Genomic DNA, 21,098 nt, shown 5'->3' on the forward strand with positions numbered 1-21,098 from the left:
CCCCCAGTACCCACTTGTGGCTCAGAGAATGGGCACCAGCTGGGCACGGTGTACGTAACGCACAAGTGTTTTGAGTGCCTTTACAAGAGGCATTCATTTGAGGATATGACTGTACAGATGGGGACAATGAGAGCTGATAGGGTCCCTGTGATTGTGATAAATGAGTTACCACAAATTAGAGCATTCGGAAACACATGAGAGGCAAAGATAATTACCGGAGATTTACCCATTTAGAGAAAACAGTCTATAACGAACAAACATCTTGCAGACCCACATCAGGACTGCGAGATGTTAGGAATGACTTTTGTTGCATATTTTTTCCGTGTTTCATGACATTCAGAACTTGAGAACAATAATTAATACTTTGCATGGATTAGCTGTGAGGAGGTGTTAGTAGAGTGATGCAGAGAAAATAAGGATTTCCTGCTTGTTCAGACATCAGCTTGGGTGTTTCTTTGTCACCTCCATCAGATACTGAGCTGAGTATGCAGAGGTGATATCTACGCTGTCGTCTATCTTCACTCAAGTCAGGGTGAGCACTAAAGTTAACCTTTAAAGTATCGTAAAATAATCTGTAAATGTATGTCAAACAACCTGTACATTTCTCCAAGAAAGAATAAGTTAAGTATAATGTCAGGAATTTCTTTGTATTTTGTATAAAAAGAAGGAGATTCCTCTTATTTTTGATGTTCATTGTGTGTTGTTATTCATTTCTTTAAATTAATTTAATCAAAACGGTGACAGTTCCAGGTAGTACGTGGTCGTTAAAAAATTCAGCCAATTTGTTAACAGTGATTGTCCTTTTTAAATTGTTGGATCACTTCTTTTGGTCAGTTTCAACCAGTATTAGAAAAAGTAATCAGCTATTTAAGTAGCATTAATACTCTGTTAAAATACTAACACTAAGTGTCAACTAAGTGTTCTACTGCTTATCAGTCCTGCATCCAGAATAAAAGTAGTCCTACATACAATAAATATAAGCACAAACATATACCAAAAGTAAATGAACTCAGTTTTGCATAAAGTCCTAGGTGCAGCAGCAAGGTGCGTCAATGATAATATTTCTAAAAAATGAAATCTGTTAATCTTGTATTCCAAAGAATGTGAGCTACCCAAGAGAACATACAGAAACTATTCCTTATATGCAGACAGTGTTTTCAATCATATAAATTGAAGCTGCTGTTACTGATGTTGAAGTGTTCGTGAAAGGCTACTGCTCGGAGAAAAAACATATTTGTTTATGTATTTATTTATTTATTCATTGAAAAGGAGGATGATGGTGCTGGCAACGTCTTGTATCTGGGAGTTGTCATTTTCTTCTCAACCAACGGATACATTACTGTGCAGAAGAAAATGCTACATGATCACACTTCCTCTCAACTCTTTCTCAGAAAAACAGCCAACACTACAACAGAGCAACAACTTCTCATTGAATTGTGTTCTGTTGACGAATGAGTAAATCAGGCTTTATTTTTGTAATTTAAACAGTAAAGCCTACATTTATTTTAATATTCATTTTGATAAGATAGCAAGTATAACTCCAGTAACTAAAAATACAACATTCGAGAGGGGGGACAAACAAAGTCATATTGAAGTTATTGAAGTTAAGTTTATTTCAGTAACAAAATGTTGTGTCTTTCTTGTTGTTTTTTTTACAGTTTAATTTAAATTTGAAACCTTTTAAAATCACAACAATACCCGAGGGGCAGAATAAAAAATGACATCAATGATACTAAAACCTATTGTTAGATTGTCTCATTTTGCGTCAAAATGAGTTCTCAGAGTAATTTCTCGGCTCAAATCCAAACATGATTTTTGCAATTTAAATTGACAGATACTTTCTGGGGATAGAAAAAATCATGACGACATTACTGCAGAACTTCCATAAGAATCATCCCAATTTAGATTTAAACAATATCAATTTGACAGAGCGTTTTCTGCACTTCCATAGGTACAATACAAACATGAAGTTCTCAAAGCTAATTCGGCATACATTTTGGGGTCAAACAGAAGGTTAAGAAAAAAAAACTAAGAAGAACTAGGAAAAATAAAGTCCACTAACATTTTCATTTTTTTTAATGCATTTTTGTAATCCCTGACATGTAACTTGTCTATTGATAACGAGGTCAGGCTTGTAACAGAGCAGTTCCTACAGTTCGCGCGGGGGTGGGGGAGGCGGGACTAGAATGTTTCCTCCGACCAATCAGCGGCGTTCTACTCAAATGAGCCTTTCGCAGCGTCAATGTGGTGAAGAGTAGTCTGGCTCTGGAGGAGCAGAAAGAAGCGGTGCGAGATACACAGAGATTGCCAGTGCGTTGTTTTCCGTCTCTGAAGCTCTGGATGGCTGGTTAACCACACAGAAAAAACACTTCAGGCCGTGCACTCACTCAGATGTGCACTCGTTGAATGCAATAAAGCGGATATTTTACTCACTTTTTACTGGAGTCATAGAAGAGCTGCAAGATGAAATACAAAGGTAAGTGAAGCGACTAAGATTGGATCGGTACTTTCTCTCTCGTTTGTCATTATACATGCTAAAACAATTATCTACAACCCTGGTTATGTCAGAAGAGTCGACGTGGATGCTATGATTGTGAAACTTTTCTACTGTTGGCATTAACGCGGTAATTATAAGTTATTTAAATGAGTGCATCCGGGTTTGTTTGAAAAAAAATCATCAGGTTATAAAAAGGAAACGGCTGAGAGGATGCTGTCACTTTTGGTAGATTTGCCTGGTCTATGTTTAAGTGTGTGTGTGTTTGGATGACTCATTTGAGGCTACAGGATTCAGTTGTTTTGTATGGTAATCTATGCCTCCAGGCTACATTTATTGCGATCACAGGGGCGTAAATAGAGTAAAAGCGTACCCTCCTCGCCCATTCAAAAAAGTGGAAACGGGGTGTGAGATATGTTGTCATGTTCTTTTTACAATTTCAGCTAATATTTTGCTACCAGTGTCTTAAATGAAAATCACATTATTCCACTTTACATTCAAATGTCATAATATTGTTGTTGCTATTGGACTTTGTTTATTGTTTTATTTAGCTGGGCAATGGACATCATCCTCAAAAAAATAGCTCTGTAATTTCTTTGTAACTCAATTGAGTTTCAACTAAAAAAGTATTTCATCATTTATAACCATACTCAAAACCAACTCAAACATATCAGAGATATACAAGATCATCAAAACTGCTGGAACAAACAACTGGTTGATTGGAAATGTATTGAAGTATGAATGGATTTTCATTACGAGATAACTTTTTTTGTCAGTAGACCTTTGTGTTTAAATTGCCCAAACTGTTAACTCACCAAATAATTCCTTTGAGAAAATCTTTGTATTTCTTGGTTTTTTCATCACATTGAAGCAACCTGATAGTGGAGGTGTAACAGGGAAAGCTGCCACACCGACACAACACATATCTTCAGTTGACTTATTAATATCATTAACTGTATTGTTAAATGTTCCACTTCTAGTTCCGATTGTTTGACACTTTCACTTTAAGTGAATAGTGTCTGCATGAAATGTCCTCAAAGCTCTCATATTACTCTTCACTTTAGTCAACCTTTGTCAGAGGCTTTGTTATGTCTGTCACTATTATTCTTTTAGGGTTTAACTTTTTGATGGACAGATCAACTATAGGCCCATCTAAATTACATTATGAACTGATGCTGGATGTTAACATGTATTGATCTTGCTGGAGCTTTGCTGTGTGAATGCCTTTGAGCTTTTAGCACTATTTTAAATGAAAGGGTATTTAGCAAGAACCTTGGTTTCTGAACAGTTGCATTTAAATGTCATCCCCTCTTTCAGTGAGAATTCTGCCTCACCATATTAGGGAAGCAACAACTGTGCAAAGTGTTTGGATGATTCAGAGGTTTTTGAGGGCAGTGGCTGTTTTGTGAAGTGTGAAGTAGCTGTTTTGGCTCAGACTATTTACTCGACACAGTTTTGGATCTATTTTCCCCAGCGTCTACTGGGCCGTGTGTCAATGTTTAGCAGGGTGGGGTTGGGATTGGAGGGTGGTGCAGGCTGAGTGTCTGCGTCATGGTCCAGACTGAGTCATTGTCCAGTGAGTTAGCTACACAGCTCACATACCAAGAGAGAGCCCGAGCAACCGAGGGTGTTGATGATGGGTGATCAGTGCGAGGCCAGTGACTGTAACACAAGGACTTCAGGCGGAGAAAACTCCTCCTGGAGATCAGTGGAAGATAATGTTATTGTGATCAACAACAGTGTTTCCAAGCAAAAGGGGATCTCTGACGTAAAATGGTGCTTCTTTGTTTGACTGAGGCGGGCTAAGGAGTGTACAGAAATCAAGCAGAGTGCTCTTTGCTTATGAAGAATGTCTGGATTGTGCAACACTGCTAGAGGAAAATTAGTGTGGCAGGCAGGCAGAGAGAAGAAAGGTTGGAAAATCAGATTACACTTTTAGCGTCACTGTGTTCATCTTTACATCTGTAATAAATAGTGCCAAAGTTAACTATGTCCCCATCAAATCTCTGCTCTTGATCTTAGCCACAATGAATTATTCACTAGCTATATTAAGCGCTATTTTCCTCGCAGAGCGCTATTCAACACCAGCCTAACGAGCGTCTGGCGCCCCGTCTCATGGCCTGAGGTGAGGTGCCACAACCCCCCTGCCCTCCTCCTCCTGGTTTCCAATTTGTGTTCAGGTGTGAAAGAAGGCTTGTCTTCCATAGGTAATCTAATGCGTATAGTCCCCCTGATGGGTCCGCAAACAGAGCGATTTCTAACAGCGTCAGTGAGGCCCACAGGTTTCAAATTCAGGAGTACCAACACTTTGGGAATTACACTTTCACTTTCTGGTTGGAGAGTTAGATGAGATGGTCAATACCACTCCCATGTCTGTATAGTAGCTAAGTATAACGCTGGAGCCAGTTAGCTTATCATAAAGTCTGTTCCCTTGTGTACTAAAAAACAAAATGAAAGGTTTGGACTTTCCCGTAGGCCTGAACTACAATTTAGATTTCATCGTAATTGCAATATAGACTACTCCTTTTAATCAGGATGCATTATATTTGTTAAATATTTGTCAAAATATAATTCAGGATAAAATCATTGGGGTGCTCATATGTCCCAGCCTGCAAGTCGTGTTCTACAAACTTAAGAAAACTGTCTTTTGTTTGGTAAAGATCCTCGCAAAAAGCATGTATTAAAATGAAAGTGAGAATATTTATTCCAATGTCAGTGAAATTCATCTACTATATATTTTGTTTCTTATTGGTAATTACTACTGTCCAATAATATAAGGCTACAGCTTACCTAGCATTGTAACTTTAACCTTCATTGAAAAGCAACAACTATTTTCTTTTTACTATTTGTGTTTTATACAGATTAAACACAATTTGAAGTGGTAACTATTGAGAATGTGTGATGCAGCTATAGGTTGTAGCCTAAACTTTGGTCACAACCAGGCAGTCTGCTTTCCCCTGTCTTTAGCTTTGTTGACTTTTCAGATACAACAGTGATACAACTTTAATTGTGTAACTCTCCACCAGAATAATTGTATTTTCCAAAATGGTAAACTATTGCTTTAATGCTTCACTTAACTTTTTTCTGGAGCAAAGTTTGTTTTTTACAAAACCTCACCCAAATACTTCCACAACCTTTAAACTCATTCCTTGGTAGCTGACGTAACTGTTGCAGAAATAGCTTCACAACCACAGTGAGGAATGATTAAGTGGACCCATACCCATAGCCAATATGTGTTTGTGCTTGTGTCTTTGGTGTTTCTCTTTTTAAGGGTTCAGGCTCCAGGCACTGGTCCAAAAGCAAAGAGGTTTTGAGGAGAGCGGAGCAGACATTGTTCGCAGAGGGAGGAGGAGGAGGATCTGCGATGCTGAAAGGGGCTGGAGAAAATAAAAGAAAGAGGAAGTTGTGGGGGGAATAAGAGGGCAAACAGTTGGATGTATTCGGTGGTTGTTGGGTGGGGGGGGATGGGAGCCTGGAGGTCGAGAAGTACCCTGTGAGAATGAGAGCATTCCAGGCGATCGTGCGTGGGAAGGTTGTTTCGGAAGATGCACATGATTTGTTTCAAGGTGCCCCTTTACATTGTAAATGAGTCTGGCAGCTCTGGGATACACAGTCTACTCTTTGTCTAGAGACATTTGTATTCTCCTGAAAGGAAACCAGGCAAACAATTTGTTTTGAGGAATCCTCCAAGTTCTATGCTCACATTTAAGTGAAATAGCTTTTGCACAGGCTCTCTATCACCATGTACTATCCCGCTGTTAAAAAGTCAGGGTATTTTCATCCTGTGACATTGAGTATTCTGAACATTTTAATGCAGAATTACTTTTTAGTCAAAGATTCTTTAAGCAAGCGTGAAGAGCTTCTCCCCCAATAAGACTTAAAAGCTTTCCCCCCACCCCCCAAACCCCCTCCATGCTGCGCCCCCTCGCACCATGAGCAAGCCATTAAGCATTCAAAAAAGGTCAGAAGCAGATAGACTGCATTGTGTGCTCCTTCCAGCCAACGAGAGAGAGAAACTACCCAATATCAGCAACAATGCAGATAATCATTTCCATGTGTGACCTTTGGCGGAAATCATTCCCGCCACCCCCTTCCTTCCCCCAGAGGAATGCCAACTATTTTGCAGGGTCATCTCTCAAGATGTAGCGAGCCACTGTTGGCCAGGTTCAACCCTGTTGAGAGTCTGTCCTCTTGGCAGATAAGAGTCAGCGTGACGGACGAGAAAAGTTAGGTTAGGTCATTTTCAAGCCAAAACAGCAAACGTTCTCCAGTCCCAGCTCAAATGTGACAATTTGATGTTTTTCTTTGTCATTTATATGACAACTGAATATATTTGGCTCTTTGTTGGTTGGATGAAACCATTTAAAGAGGCCACCCTAAGCTCTGAGAAATTAAAATATGCATTATTGTATATGTTGTCTTTAGAAACAAAACACAATTGTAGATTAATAAAAAAAAAGCAACATTGTTGTGATTTGTTCTGCTTACTGTTGGGTAAGCAAATGTATATGTGGGCCGTTTTTCTCCAAAATATCTCTGTAGGATTGTTAAGAAATGGTATAAAATAATATTTTTCTTAAGATATGAATTTGCAAATAGCTATCCTATCTTAAATGGTGTTAGACAAAAGATTTGAATATCTTTTGGCTTAGGACTGTTAGTAAGACAAAAGAGTTTTAACATATCAACTTGGCTTCACATGGGCATTTTTCAAACGTTTACTTTTAGAAAACATAAAAAATTCTTGACAAATATATAATAAAAGAAAGCGTGTCAACCTCTGACAGAGAAAGAAATCATCATTAGATGTGTTCAAAAGCTCTACATTTTTTAAAATGGTTAAATAATGAACAAAAGATGCTCCTTTTATCTCAGATGTCCTTCATGTTTGAAAGGGGGAAGATGGCAGCTTCAGTTGTTTGTCTTTTTGTGTCTGTGAGATCTTTGCATGGCGTGAAATCGGGAGGACACTAAAGTGAATCTCCATCTCATTGGCTATTCCTATGTAAAAAAACATTCAATGTGGCCCTGCGGAGATACCATGAAACATATTTCACAACTCGGCTAATGCCCCCTGGAGGGATTAGCTCTCGTCTCCAGGGGTTACCACGATGCATTCATGTACCCTCTTTTGGCTTCAATGTCGAGCTTGGAAACAATCCATCTCTCTGATCTGCCAACACTCAGTGCCTCTTGGCATGGGCCCCAAAAATACCATCCATACTGTTGTTTTTTTTCTTCTAGTTGTCTTTACGTTTTTGACCCCTAGATGTGTGGAAAATTGTCTATTGTAGGTCAGAGGTCAGTGTCGCCAACCGAACAAAGGCTTTAGAGCATGAAAAGATTCATAGCTTTGCTCAAAGACAACAACATGCCAACGTTCTCTTCCTGCTGCACCATTCACACAGTCCTGGAACGAGTTGGCAGAACATGAGAAGCAACGTTGCACAATATTTGCCAAGCAGACATTACAGTTCACAGAATTCAATACACTTTTTAGAGAGAACATCTCCAGTGTAGCTTTCCATCTAATCATAGGTTAGCGTTCAAGACTAGCGAGGAGGACTCCAAGATGTGAAGTGATAAGTCGAGGTCAGCGGAAGGATGCCTTAAAGTGCTGCAGGCTAAAAAGGAGGGCGTCATGTCAAGACTAACCTTGTAGTTTATGTGACAGTAAAAAAATAAAACACCTATGATGAATGGATAGAGTTCAGAAGAGAACAGTAATTTAACCAAGAAGTTACTCAAATCACTTCCTGTGACTAAAGCGAAAATGATGGCCTACTTTGTGTTGCATCACAAGTTTTACTGCTGTAACTTGCAAAAAGGTTCCCCCAGTTTCCCAGTCAGAATGGTAGAAATTAGGCAACTCATGATCATTTTTATTATAACTATGTCCAACCATTATGTTTTTGATCAATCGATAACTGCTTTTATCTGTCAAACGCCAGAAAATTGGGACTAACGTACAGGACTAAGATTTAGCTTATTCTTGTTTCTGGGTAAATGCCATGTCTTTGACACAGTTTTAGCAATGCATACCCACTGACTAAACAAATATGTCAGCTCTCAAATCGAGATGTTTTGAGCTTCAGTGGTCACAGCTTGCAGTGTGGTTAGACAAAAAACTGCACATCACATCCTGTCTAAGAGAGACAGTCACCACACTGTTGCTTTTTAGAAGTTTTGGGGTGTGGAGATTCCTCGCAGTGCTGCAACAGCTTGTGTATCACAAATGAGAGAAGATGGAAGGTGGCGGGTGTCATATTTACACTGGGGATACAATTGTCTTTCATACAGGATGAATAGAGCCTGTTCTATCAGCCTGGAGGAGCTTGGTGTGCTGTGTCTTGATGTCTGTGGTTCAATGACAATCAACACAGTCACAAAATCATGCTATTCAGATGTTGGAAAAAAAAATAATGAATAAGCCAATGACGTGATAACACAGTGATTTCATAGTGAAGAATTACCCCAGGGGGAACTTCTGCAATTGCCAGGTAGTATGTGAAATGATTGTTGAGTAAATATAAGAGTAAACTTGACAGCACAGAAGTAAAACAGGTAACTAAAAGTTGTGACAAAAATGGTAGAAATAACCAGATCTTTTTTTAAGGGTTGTAATTGGGGATGTTCATCGTCTTCACAGGAAGTTGGGTTTTAGCAACACAACTCTTAACGTGGTTATGGTTAAGGAAATAATGCGGTTGCTTGCACTAATGCAGCTGGGAGTCCCACTGAAGTGACACAATACTGTTGAAATAGTTAGCTAAAAGATATTGATAAATTGGTAAAACAGCTACTTCAGTCCAAATAGACATGTCAAAGTAGTTATGGTACTATTGCTGAATAAACCAGACGAAATATTGATGGTTCAATTGTAGAGAAAATGTATAAGTATCCACTTTTATTTAATGAATAGTAGTGTTTATTTGGAACCTACATTCAGAATTGATGCTAAACCATATCCGTCATGGCTCTTGGGGTACCAAAAATCGCCGAAACCATTCAATTGCTGATGTTCATGATGGAGGCCACAACGCTGGAATAAACAATTGATTGTTAGCTCTATCCATGCCACTGTAACTGTGTCATATTGATTCACAACTGCTTGCATAACATATAATCAATCCCTCTGTGGCAACAGTTCATGTATTGGATCACGTTACCCTGGCTTAAAATGAAAGCTACAAAAGTTGTGTCATTTTCCACAAGACTTTTTCCGAAATAGCAGAGGTGAAGTTTCACCGAGGCTGCTGTGTAATTATGTTAATGCCCGGCCCACTGGCTTAGGCTGTAATCAGAGGGTCAACCTTCCTGAAAATGTCCAAATGAAGAAATTACCATGTGGTCTGAGCTCTGAACCGCTTCCCATGAGCCTTTTCTACCCAGAACCCTTCACACGGCCCATTTATTTGAACTGGCGCTCACCCGCACTCTGAGGAGCGGCTCGTAAAAGTCATCAGGTCCTCATTACCGTCATTACTATAATTATTTTCTATATTTAAACATGTGAAATGAGGCCAAATGAGTGTGCTGGTTGGCCCTGTTCCGCAAAACCCACCCCGGTCGTGTTGCAGTTGGTACGGTCCTAATTTTCACACCAATAGGTTCTCACAGTCGGAGCATACTACTTTTTTTGGAGCAGGTTGTTGTTTTTTTGGGTTGAAAACATCCTTTTCTCTTCGAAAGAAGAACAGTTCTCGTTGCTGTGGGGATGCTAGGTTACTGCTACTTGCTGTGGTTGGGTTTTTGGCTGCAGAAGCTGGGGAATTTAAGTATTTGTGAGGTTGTTTAGCCAAAGCCACCTTGATTATTAATAGATTGATGTGTACCCCAGAAAGGCAGAGCCAAAACCACCCAGAAAGTACTGACTGAAAGCAAAAGGTGGGGCCCTTTAAGTAAGCAGTCGAGTTACGTAAGGTTTTATTTTCAGATGCAGCGAAGGCTTTTACTCAGACAGGACGTTTACACTGTTTGTGCTCAGGCGAGACACTGGCAGAAATAAAAGCCTTGTTGGTGTAAAGATGTGTGAGTCAGAGTGAAGGGGCTCAGACTGCCTGGTCTTCAGACTGTATGTGGAGCTCCAGGTGGGAATATGAGCTGCTCAGCTTTGCACGATTCCTAGTTTTCTAATGACGAAAACATACAAGGCTGTGAGAACGGCCCTGAAACCAGATGTTGTAGAGGGCGGCATTAGACATGGGAAACCCCCAATAATAAATAAAATACATGTGTACACAAGTTGTGTACCTTCTTTTATCTGGAGATGTGACAAAGGGTAGTAGCATATTATCACACACGCTAAAATCAAAGAATATTAAGACATTTTTTAAATGATAAATTGATGCTTAGAATTAGTTGCAAGACCAAGATTACATTTGGTCAAACTAATTCATGCAGCTAAACATTTTAACAAATGGAAGAAACCTTTGATTATGCAAATAAATGATAACTTAATGATAATGATAACATAACTTTTGGTTACATAAAAACATGGTATAACAAAATCCAGTAAAAAAACAAAGTTAACTTTTTCATAAAAGGGTGTAAAAGGATACCAGGTTAGACAGCCTTGTTTCCTTTGACGTGTTCAAGACAGTGGGCCTAATAAGCTTTAAAAAATAGCAATGAGCAAAGCCATTAAAACACCTTTCAGCTTATTTTGAGATAAGCTCTTGTTATCCAACCCCCTCTAAACACATCCTCTGACATCTGTTATTACATCAATACTTAAATGTCAGGACCAGAAAAGCTTTATATTTACATTAGGAAGCAGCAGAACGCCTCGCTGACTTATTACACATGACTTCCTGGAAGCTGGTCTTCAGTGGGTGAAGCAGAAGTGGCCTCCCTTCCTGCCCACTGACAAATGGCAAACACATGTGTTTATAGGAAGATCAATGGTGAGCGGTTCAGTCACCGTGTTGTGACTAACCAATGTTTATACCAGAGATCTGACGCTCGCTGTAATACTCAGTTTCACCTGCTGCGATTACAGTGAGGCAGTGAAGCAAACACAAACAAAAACAGGAGCATCATTTCAAAAAGGGATCTGCATGTAGCTGTTAGCCATTACAGCTAACAGCATGTTTGTTCAAAATGATAAGGGGTGATCTCTGGCTCATGTTGTCTGTATGTTATCCTACCCAATAGCTCAGCCCCAATAAAGCGAAACCACAGAGAGTGTGAGGGTGAGTGTGAACATGTTTCAAATTTGCCACACTCACCTCAACACACCATACGGCTTGTGTTCGTGTTTTTTTTAACACAAACACAGACTGAAGTGTGACTTCAATGTGATGTACTGCCAGCAAAAGATGAATGTTTTAGTGTTCTATCGATGTAAAAATTTTCATTGTATGAAATAAATAATGGTATACATTTATATTTTGTTGACATTAGCTCTATGTACTCAATGTGTCAAGTGAAAAAACAAATGACACTGCAAAATTAAACACATTTAAAGCTTGAGATAGGTTTCTTCTGTTTTTATGAAATACAAATATAAAGTCTCAAAGTATAGGAAACTTTTAGCCATGTTTGTATGTGTACATATTGGTTTGTGATTGTGTGCATGTGGCATTCTCACAAAGCAGAGACAACAGGAGTGTGCTACGTGCAGTTCTGTTCTCTGTGAGGTAATTTAATTTCTTCTGAACAAGTACCAGTTTACCAGAGCATGGACCTAATGCAGGAACGACTTGACGAAATTATGGAATTCACCAATTATCTTGTACTTGGTTCAGACTTGTAATACCAGTAGTCTACTATTCTCCGCAGGGGAAAAAAAGGTGATTCAAATGTAAGAATCATGTTTTTTTAATATTTTAGTTTGGATTTTTAGGGGGGGGGCATATTTCAGCATGACAGCATAGACTTCCTGTATATCTGTTATTCTGCTATCCTCACATGACCTGTTCTTTAGTGCTTGAATTGGATTATTCTGGATTATTTTGGTTCCCTTTACAACAATAGTAATGCTGCCAATCTTGTTATCTTCTTGGTCACATGACCTTTTGGTGTGAATTTATTCTGTAGAGGAAACTTGGCCACAAACAGAGTCAAATGATATGGCACATTTAAAAGGCCTTGGATATGCTAATGACTCAATCTCAAAATCGGGCATATGTGAGGCTTAAACTAACACTTAACAACTAATGTGTTCAGTTTGAAGACAAAGGGTTGGGTGAACCTGATACAAACAAACCTCAGAGAGAGATGGAAGTTTATGATAATAGGAAAATGTTCTTTCTTTAATATTAGTTAAACTCAGACTGGAGCTGCAGTTGTAGTCACAGTAATCAGCATTTTGTTTCCTCATGGATGCCGCGTTGATGAAATTATTGCACGAGCATGAACATCCAGATCCACTCCCATTTGGCTTATTTGACCTCCGGAGGTCATAATCGAAACTTGTTGCTGCTAGCTGGTGGCAGGGGGTTGATTGTGAGGGTGTAATTGTGCGACATGTGTTGCTGGCTAATAGCCCTGACAGTGCACTTAGACAATAGCCAGAGTGGCCAGGCCCACAGCGAGAGATAACGATGTCGGCAGCAGAAAGAGTTTCACATGGGAACTGCCTGAATCAGGCCGGGTAGGAAAGAGGAAGGTCTAAGAGAGTTCAAGAAAGCCTCAAATTGGGCTTCCTGATTCCCACACTCTGCCACTGAAGTGGTAAGGTGTTAAAAGAGAGGTACTAGAAAGATAAGTGAAACTAGAATTCCTTTCAGAAGCTTTATTTGGTTGCGGTTAGAGTCCCTGTTTCTTATGTTACATATTTCTGATAATCCTTACTGTAGAAATATTTATTTATGATCCAAATGTGCATGTAGTTTGAAATTAGATTAGGAATCAGATTATATCCCCTACCAACTCATTTATTCTGATAAAAGTTGGTTTTGTATAAACTGCAGGATGAGGGTATGAAGGTTTAAGGTTGACATCTGATTACCAAAGAAAAGGCCATACATAAAACAACAAATCATGTTTCACTTATGTGGTGAGTTGCAAAAATAAAATGAAGTTGTGTTAAAATACAGTCAAGCTGGTAAAACCAAACAAACACTCTCCTTTCCTTCAGTTGAGTTGCCCTTGAGCAAGGCACTTAATCCCTAATTGTATTTATGGAGTTTACATAGCTTAAGCTCAGAACTGTTGTTGTGCTGGGCATCTCCCAAGAGTTAAAGTTTGTTATCAGGCGATTATGAAGCAGCTAAAAAGGAGTGTTCATACTCAGTTAACTCCTTTCCATGGATGAATAAAAGCTAAAGGAAAAGGATTGATGCATTTACTGAGGCAATAAGTGGCACACTCTAGGGGTTTTCCTATCTCCAAAATCTGTGGTTAAGAGTCATTATCCCTCCGCCCTGCACTGGCCCTTTAGATAACTGTGCCCTCGAGCAGAGAGCCGGCTGATAAAATCCCATCAAGTTCAGATTGGTTTGAAAGACATCTGGCGTGGAGCTAGGGGCTAATGGGATCCTTCATGGTAATTTGATGAAAAGTTCACCGGCATGTCATTCACCAAAATGGTTGAAAACTGGCAAAGAGTTACTGTGAAAGACAGTAAACTGCAGTGTTTTAAAAGAATAGTTTGGCATTAAGTGTGGGGTTTGGTACCACTTGAATTTGGTTTAGTTCAGCATAAAATCTGCAAAATGGAGGCAAAAGCCATCTTGGCCCTGTCCACAAGTAACAAAAGTGACTTTCTGGCACCTCTAAAGACCCATATCTAAACACATTATAATTGGTTGGTTTATTCTGTAAAATGAGTTAAAAAACGAGCTGTAGTTTGCTGATCGCGGACAAAAGTTGCAATGAAGTTTCATCGTCACTGTGAGACAACAAAACCTCACTTGATGCTTTAACACATTTGTTTTGTATATTAAACAAAAAAAGCATGATTATTAGTTAGCTTGATAGGTGATTACTACAACTACACAATTACAACTATTTCCCCCTGTTTAATGGATGGAGGAATGACAATGGACTTAATCTAATCCGAGTCTAAGCAAGAAAGCTAGCGAGTTGGTTTCCTAAAATATGAATTTATACCCTGACGTTTTTTTACAATTGAAAAAGAAGCCGAGAACTTTGTCTAAAGAACAATGTCTGCTCGCTCTTTCCACAGAACCTGATGGCCAAAGCGTTGTACGACAACATGCCGGAGTCCCCCGAGGAGCTGGCCTTCCGTAAAGGGGACATCCTGACCGTCATTGAGCAGAACACGGGGGGGCTGGAGGGCTGGTGGCTCTGTTCCCTGCACGGCCGCCAAGGCATCGCCCCTGGGAACCGTCTGAAGCTGCTGATCGGACCAATGTTCGAGGCCCAGTCACCAGCCGCCGCTGCCCAGTCCCCCCCTCAGAGCTCGGCCTATCAGCAGAAGGCTGGTTTAGGCGGGGCTCAGGGGATCTACCAGGTGCCACCGTCCCTCCAGAGTCCACAGCAACAGAGTCAGCAGAGCATCTACCAAGTTCCTCCATCACAAGATGTCTACCAAGTCCCACCCAGGAGTACTCTAGCCGCTGATAACCCCCCCAGCAAGGTAAGACTTTATGATAGTTGACTACGTTTCCCTAGGGCTGCAACTAATGACCATCTTAACCATCAGTGCGTCTGTCAATTACAGTTTTGATTAATCATTTAATCCAATCACGCACCATGGACCAGCTGATTAAAGTTCCTTTAAGTGTAGCAGAGGAACTCATCAGTGAAGACACCTGCTGAAGTGATGGGTTGGTGCTGTGGACTTTTGGCTCTTTACTAAATCAATAAAGTGGTGTTCAATTCAACAATTCATCACACTTTGTCATAGCTTCCAATAGCTTGTGTTAGCAGTCAAAAACATTTAAATATTCACTTAACTCTTTTATAAAAGAAATAAAGAAGCAAAAAAACACATTTGAAAATCTGAAAGAGATTTTTGAGGTATTTTTCTCGATAACATTTTTCCAAAAGGGATTTGACTTCCCATGTTAATTTATTAGATTTTCATTGGGTTTTAACAGAGTCACAAAGTAGGGACATACACATTTTAAAAAATCCAATACTCATTATTTATAACAGTAAAGTGGGGGATGAAAGCGTTGATGAATGGAAAATTATGAAGTGGGTTTAGAGAAAGAGGAGATTGCTATGCTTGCTGATTTCTGGAGACAGTGCTTGGGGATCAGAGCGGATTTAAAACATCCACTCTGGTGGGCGTGGCCTTCACTGGTATTAGATGTGAAAGGACATGGCATTGCACCGTGACCTGTTATCCTGCCAGCCTGCCACGACTCCCATCAATGTGATTACACACAGAGAGCAGAGAGGCCGGAGAGATTGTGGGTCTGTGATGTGAAATGTGCACAGGGTGTGCCGGGCCTGCTGCTCACCACAGAGCAGGGTAGTGTTTTTGTGCAGAGCTCCCATTTGGCTTTATATGTATATTGGCACACTGTGTGTAGCCGAGCCAGTCGAAGCCACAGAAGGGCAGTGAATATGGGAATAACTCGTGGAAAAGCAAACAGAACAGAGCTGTTTTTTGGATTTCGGTGGAGCCCAGCTGCATTTAAATGGTGTTCACGGGAGGCTGGCAAACCCATTTCACCTGGCATGGTTCTTTAACAGTTTAGTTATATGTACACAAAAAGCAGTGAGTCCACTATGCATACTTGTTGTTATACTGGCCGTTTAGTATATTATTTAAAGCTTATATCTTAAGCGGTCCTGGAAAATACATCATGTTAGTGATGCACACAGAACCAGATTGAATAATGTTGGTAAAGGTGATGTAAGCCAAAAAAAAAGTAAACCTACATATTTCTTTATTCCGTATTACTGAGTCACTGTGCTTAACCAATCTTTTTTTTCCCCCCAAATTTAGCTTTGTCTCAGTATTAAGAAATGTCTCCAAATGAACATAAGTGAGCCCAGTGATTCTCCATTTAAAATGATGGTTATCCAGGGGTGCTTAAACAGGAGGGAAAAATCTTCCTGTTCATTCAACCGCTTAACTAGTTTTAGCACCTCAGACCAGATCATCCCTTCAGGAGACGGATAGTAATTATGTGCTGGATGAGCTTTTGAAATCCCTAGGGTGATTTCTTTTCTTTTTTTCCTAATCAATCCTAGCCATCATATAAATAAGCTAAGGTGTGCATTTTCAGTAGGTAAATAGGCAGCAGGCGCCCAAGGCTTAGAGGACTTTGTGTGATTGACTGTGTGATAAAGTCAGCCTGAGAGGAGAGAGCTGTCAATCAACCTGCAAACTGCCAACCAACCCTTCCACTAACAGGCCTCAAGGCTTACGCGATGAATGGTATTAAAAAAAGCTTTGGTGATAACATGGAAAATGAAATGCGCTTCTAATGAGAGTGTATATTGTGCTGTAATCATGTTATTGGAGAGATCAAATTTACTCTTGGACATTTAACTTTCCCTCCAATCTGTGGTTGTCAAAGTGGTGCAATTTCAAGCGGTTGTTCCTGTCTAATGAAGAGAACAATTTTTTACTCAGTGTATTGCCGGAGTTCAGACAAGGCTCCGTTGTTTTCCATTGACGTTTGACAGAATCCCCATTAGTATCTGTGGCCACAGTCGTCCTGTTAAAGCCAAACTGCAAAAACTACAACGAAAGATTTATAGAGTGGAAGTTGAAGGAATTATTTTGGACTTTCAGGGTTCAAAAAGTCCCATTTTAGCTGCTTGGATGGATATTAGGCTGGATGAATCATCTGCATAACAACATTTTGTTTAAGCCTCAAGACTATTTTGTTGATATTAAACATGATGTAAAAACATACTGGGCTTTGATCTCCTATTGTTTCCTTTCTTTTGAATTACAATATTTCATCTCTAAATTCATTAAAGTGGCAAATAAGAAAAAAATAGAAATCGTTCATCTAGTCTTTGGTCCACGGCAGAAAAGCATTTGAGGCAGTTTAATTTTATTTAAAAAATCTTTAATTGGATACATGGAAACCAACACATTGAACTTAAGTCTTAATCAGAAAATCTCCAATTTTCTCTTGCAAGTCAAGTCAACCTCAACAAATCCCCCTTTTAATTAAAGTTTATTAAAACAAATCTTGCTTTTGGGAACAAATGTAACCCTCTGAAGTCTTAATGATTGTTGAAAACATCTGGGACATAAAGCATGGCATGTTGGAGAAAAGTTGTGCTATTTGATTTTGGTAAAGTTTACAAAGAGGTTTCGTTTTTTAATGATTCTTGCAATTCATTGTATCTTATTCTTTATTGCAACAGTTGCCAAAGTTTAGTATATTGAGCTATTAAGTTCACCAAACTTTTAAAAGGTCACAATATTAAAAATAAATAGAATTATCCAAGAGACTTTAAAGAGGCTCCTTTCAATCTGAAACTTTACAAGCACAGTCCTACTGCCTCATAGTGTTAGTGGAAATCAGATTTGTCAACATGCAATCCAAACCTTGACCTTTTGCTCTTCCAAACACCAAATCTGTCTTGTTTACTGCAGCAGCAGTATTGATGACAGGCAGCGGAGCGTTGACTCGTGCAGTGTAAATGTGCTAAGAGGCGATGCAGCTGAAGGGGAAACAGGCTTTTTCTTGTCTTCAATTGACACTCACTTCCTTCCCAAATGATTCTGGAGACTAATACCAGGATCCTACACTCAATAATCCCATAGCATGTCACTGTAAGGCCTCCTGCAGAGCACAGCTCCTGCCTGCCCTTAAACATGTGTGTGTAGAGTCTGCTATGCATGGGCTCCTCTCAATTTGCGTGCAAACAGAGCAGTGCAAATCCAGATTGGCCAATGGCTGTTTTCCCTTCATGTGGTGCGGTTCTCTGGTATATAAAGGCACACTGAGGTTTTGGCATTCTCTTGCTCTTTTTCTGTTTGATGCTGTAGCTTTGTCCTTCATTGACCCTCATGCCACACACACACACACACACACACACACACACACACACACACACACACACACACACACACACACACACACACACACACACACACACACACACACACACACACACACACACACACACACACACACACACACACACACACACACACACACACACACACACACACACACACACACACACACAGTCTGTCTGTTTCACACCGTCAGTTTCTCCCCAGTTTCCTCTGACTCAGGCGCTGAGGTCACGTTGTTCAAAGATGGGTTGGGTTCAGAGTTCAAAGATCTCCGCCTAGCTCCTTATCTACTCCCACCAGACGGCCTTTTCATTCTTCACTTCCTGACTTCATGAGGTCTGCTCCTTGTAAGGGCATTTCCACCATTCACTGTGTCATACCCATAGATCCAATCTGCTCATTGGTGCCATAAAGAGGTTGAGGTGCAACAATAGGATTCATAAACTCCCACACAACTCAAGGAAGTGCTCCAATGGCTGTTTATGGACTGTAAGGGTGTGCCATGTACCTTGATAAAAGTCCCCTTTTGGAAGTAACCAGGTTATATACAACGAATGGCTTGTTTGTTTGCCTGGGACGTATTTACTCGGCCTAATCATGCGCAGGACAATCTCAGCACCAGATAAGTGAGTTATTTCTTCCTGCAGTAGGCCATTTCCTTCAGCCGCCCGTCTCCTCTTCATTGTCGCATATGTGATGAATTGCTGGCCCATGAGGTTTAAACGAAGGGGGCGAGGTCATAAATCAGTTGTACCAAAAGCAATGTGCTCTGCCATGTGTGCATACTTAAAATAGTTGTCGATTTAATTCCAGTCGGTCAACAAATCCACAAGACAACTAATCGTTGCAACCCTTTAAAAACAACTGTTCAGTTTAAAAACTGAAAGAGAATGAGTTTCACCTCATAGTAGACAAAGGAAAATCAGGACATATTCTAATTTAAAAGCACAAGCAAGGGAATCTCTTGGGGTATTTTAGCAGCACACTAAATGGCACTGTTGTCTCCACCATTTTAATACAGACATGAAATACAGTGACAACTATTGGATGTGTTGCCATGAAATTAGGTTTGTACATTCATGACCCGCTGATGATAAATCATAGTACATTTGAGGACCCCGTGACTTTTTCTTTAGTGCCTTTATTTGTTCATATTTTTACTTTTCTATACCACTAAATCTAGCCTCAGCTTCAGTGTTTAACAGCAACAATGTGCATGTTGCTTAAACTAAGACAGAACAGGATAAGGATTATATTCGCATGCTATAAGCTTCTTCCATGTCGATGTACAGCCAACAGAGCTGCTAGCGCATCTTTTTACTCCCTACTCAAATTATTGCGTCAAGTTCATTTCGGTACAGTCTCATTTGAAATCTTTCTCCTCTTTTTTAAGAACTGTCTCATGATACAGTTTCTTAGAGACCCAAATGTCAGACAAATCTTTTAACATTTCTTCTCTTCAGATACTCATGCCACCGGATTAAGAATCCGCTTTGATCAGAGAGGATGAACGACGATGGATATTAGCGATAAAAATCAGTGTGTTCTCTTTTTAATGCTCCTCATTAAGCCTGCTGTCTGTTTGGGTTTAGCCACTTGGACGTGTTACGAAGGGGACGGCTGAAAGCCTCACAGGATTCAGCAGTTAATTGCCTGCATTAATTAGTTTGGCACTTTAATAGGCTGGTGCAGCTCCGAGTGGCTGAGGGGAACGTTATCGAGCGGTTCTGGCCCACAACCCTGTGAGAGACATCTTTGTGCTGTGAATCAGCAAAGCGGAAACAAGTAGATTACCACAGAGCAGAAACGCATCCTACATTTAGGAGTTTCATTCATATAGAAAACAACATTCTTAGATAATATATAAGTGATAGCATGGTTCAATAGGTACCCTTGGGTGGCACTCATTAAAAGGTGAACCGGTGCTGACAGAGCTAAGGGTAGAAAAACGGATGAAGGTCAACATTGTCAACGTCCAGATGGATGGATACGAGAACAAGAGAGGGGATGAGGAGGCGTGAATAAGGGGATGGATGGTTGGAATTCAATAAAGTGCCACTTTGACCGCAATGTCTTTGTTGTCACCGTCTTTTAAGGGGCAGCCTTTAGAGAAAAGTCTTGTTAGGGTTGTTGATTGGTCACCAGGCTTAGAGCAAGGGGGAAGTGCTGTGTGTTTGCAAGCAATGAAAAGGTGTGAAATGAAGATTTCCGGTTAAACCTTATCACATACACAAAGTGCATGAAAACAACAACACATTTTCAATCTTTAACATTAATCTACAACTTAAGGCCTGTGTGAAGGCACTGTTTTACCTGGTCATCGGTTCTCATACTTTATAGATCTTATTTATTTTATAAAGGCAAATGCAGGAAAAAAATTACCTATGAACTTATCAACTGATGTTCAGAATTCTTAATAGTATCCACTGCTCTGCATTACATGAAACTAAATTCATCTTAGATATTAAATACTGCTTGCAAAGAATCATTAACTCAGGACATGGGTTCATTTACTTGACATAAAAGGGCATTAAGACAAGATAAAGGGCAAAAATGAGTCTAGACTAAACATCTATAATGTGACACACTGCCCATCAATTCATAGAATGTGTAAAACCAAACAAACTCATGTTGACGTAATGACGACACCTCACAAATGACTGAAACTAAGCTTTAATGTCCTTCTTGCCA

General features: G+C 39.8%; 1 protein-coding gene across 1 annotated transcript in view; it reads left to right on the forward strand.

Annotated features, from left to right (window-relative positions):
• Window positions 1-504: 504 nt before the first annotated feature.
• Window positions 505-21,098, forward strand: part of nedd9 (neural precursor cell expressed, developmentally down-regulated 9) — a 29,741-nt gene continuing 9,147 nt past the window's right edge. Inside the window, exons 1-2 of the mRNA XM_063900011.1 lie at window positions 505-532; window positions 14,628-15,041. Coding sequence (XP_063756081.1) covers window positions 14,634-15,041 — 408 coding nt within the window. The 5' untranslated portion in view covers window positions 505-532; window positions 14,628-14,633. The remainder of the gene's footprint in view (window positions 533-14,627; window positions 15,042-21,098) is intronic.

The sequence above is a fragment of the Eleginops maclovinus genome, chromosome 13 (genome assembly GCF_036324505.1).
Source record: "Eleginops maclovinus isolate JMC-PN-2008 ecotype Puerto Natales chromosome 13, JC_Emac_rtc_rv5, whole genome shotgun sequence".
NCBI classification, from domain to species: domain Eukaryota; kingdom Metazoa; phylum Chordata; class Actinopteri; order Perciformes; family Eleginopidae; genus Eleginops; species Eleginops maclovinus.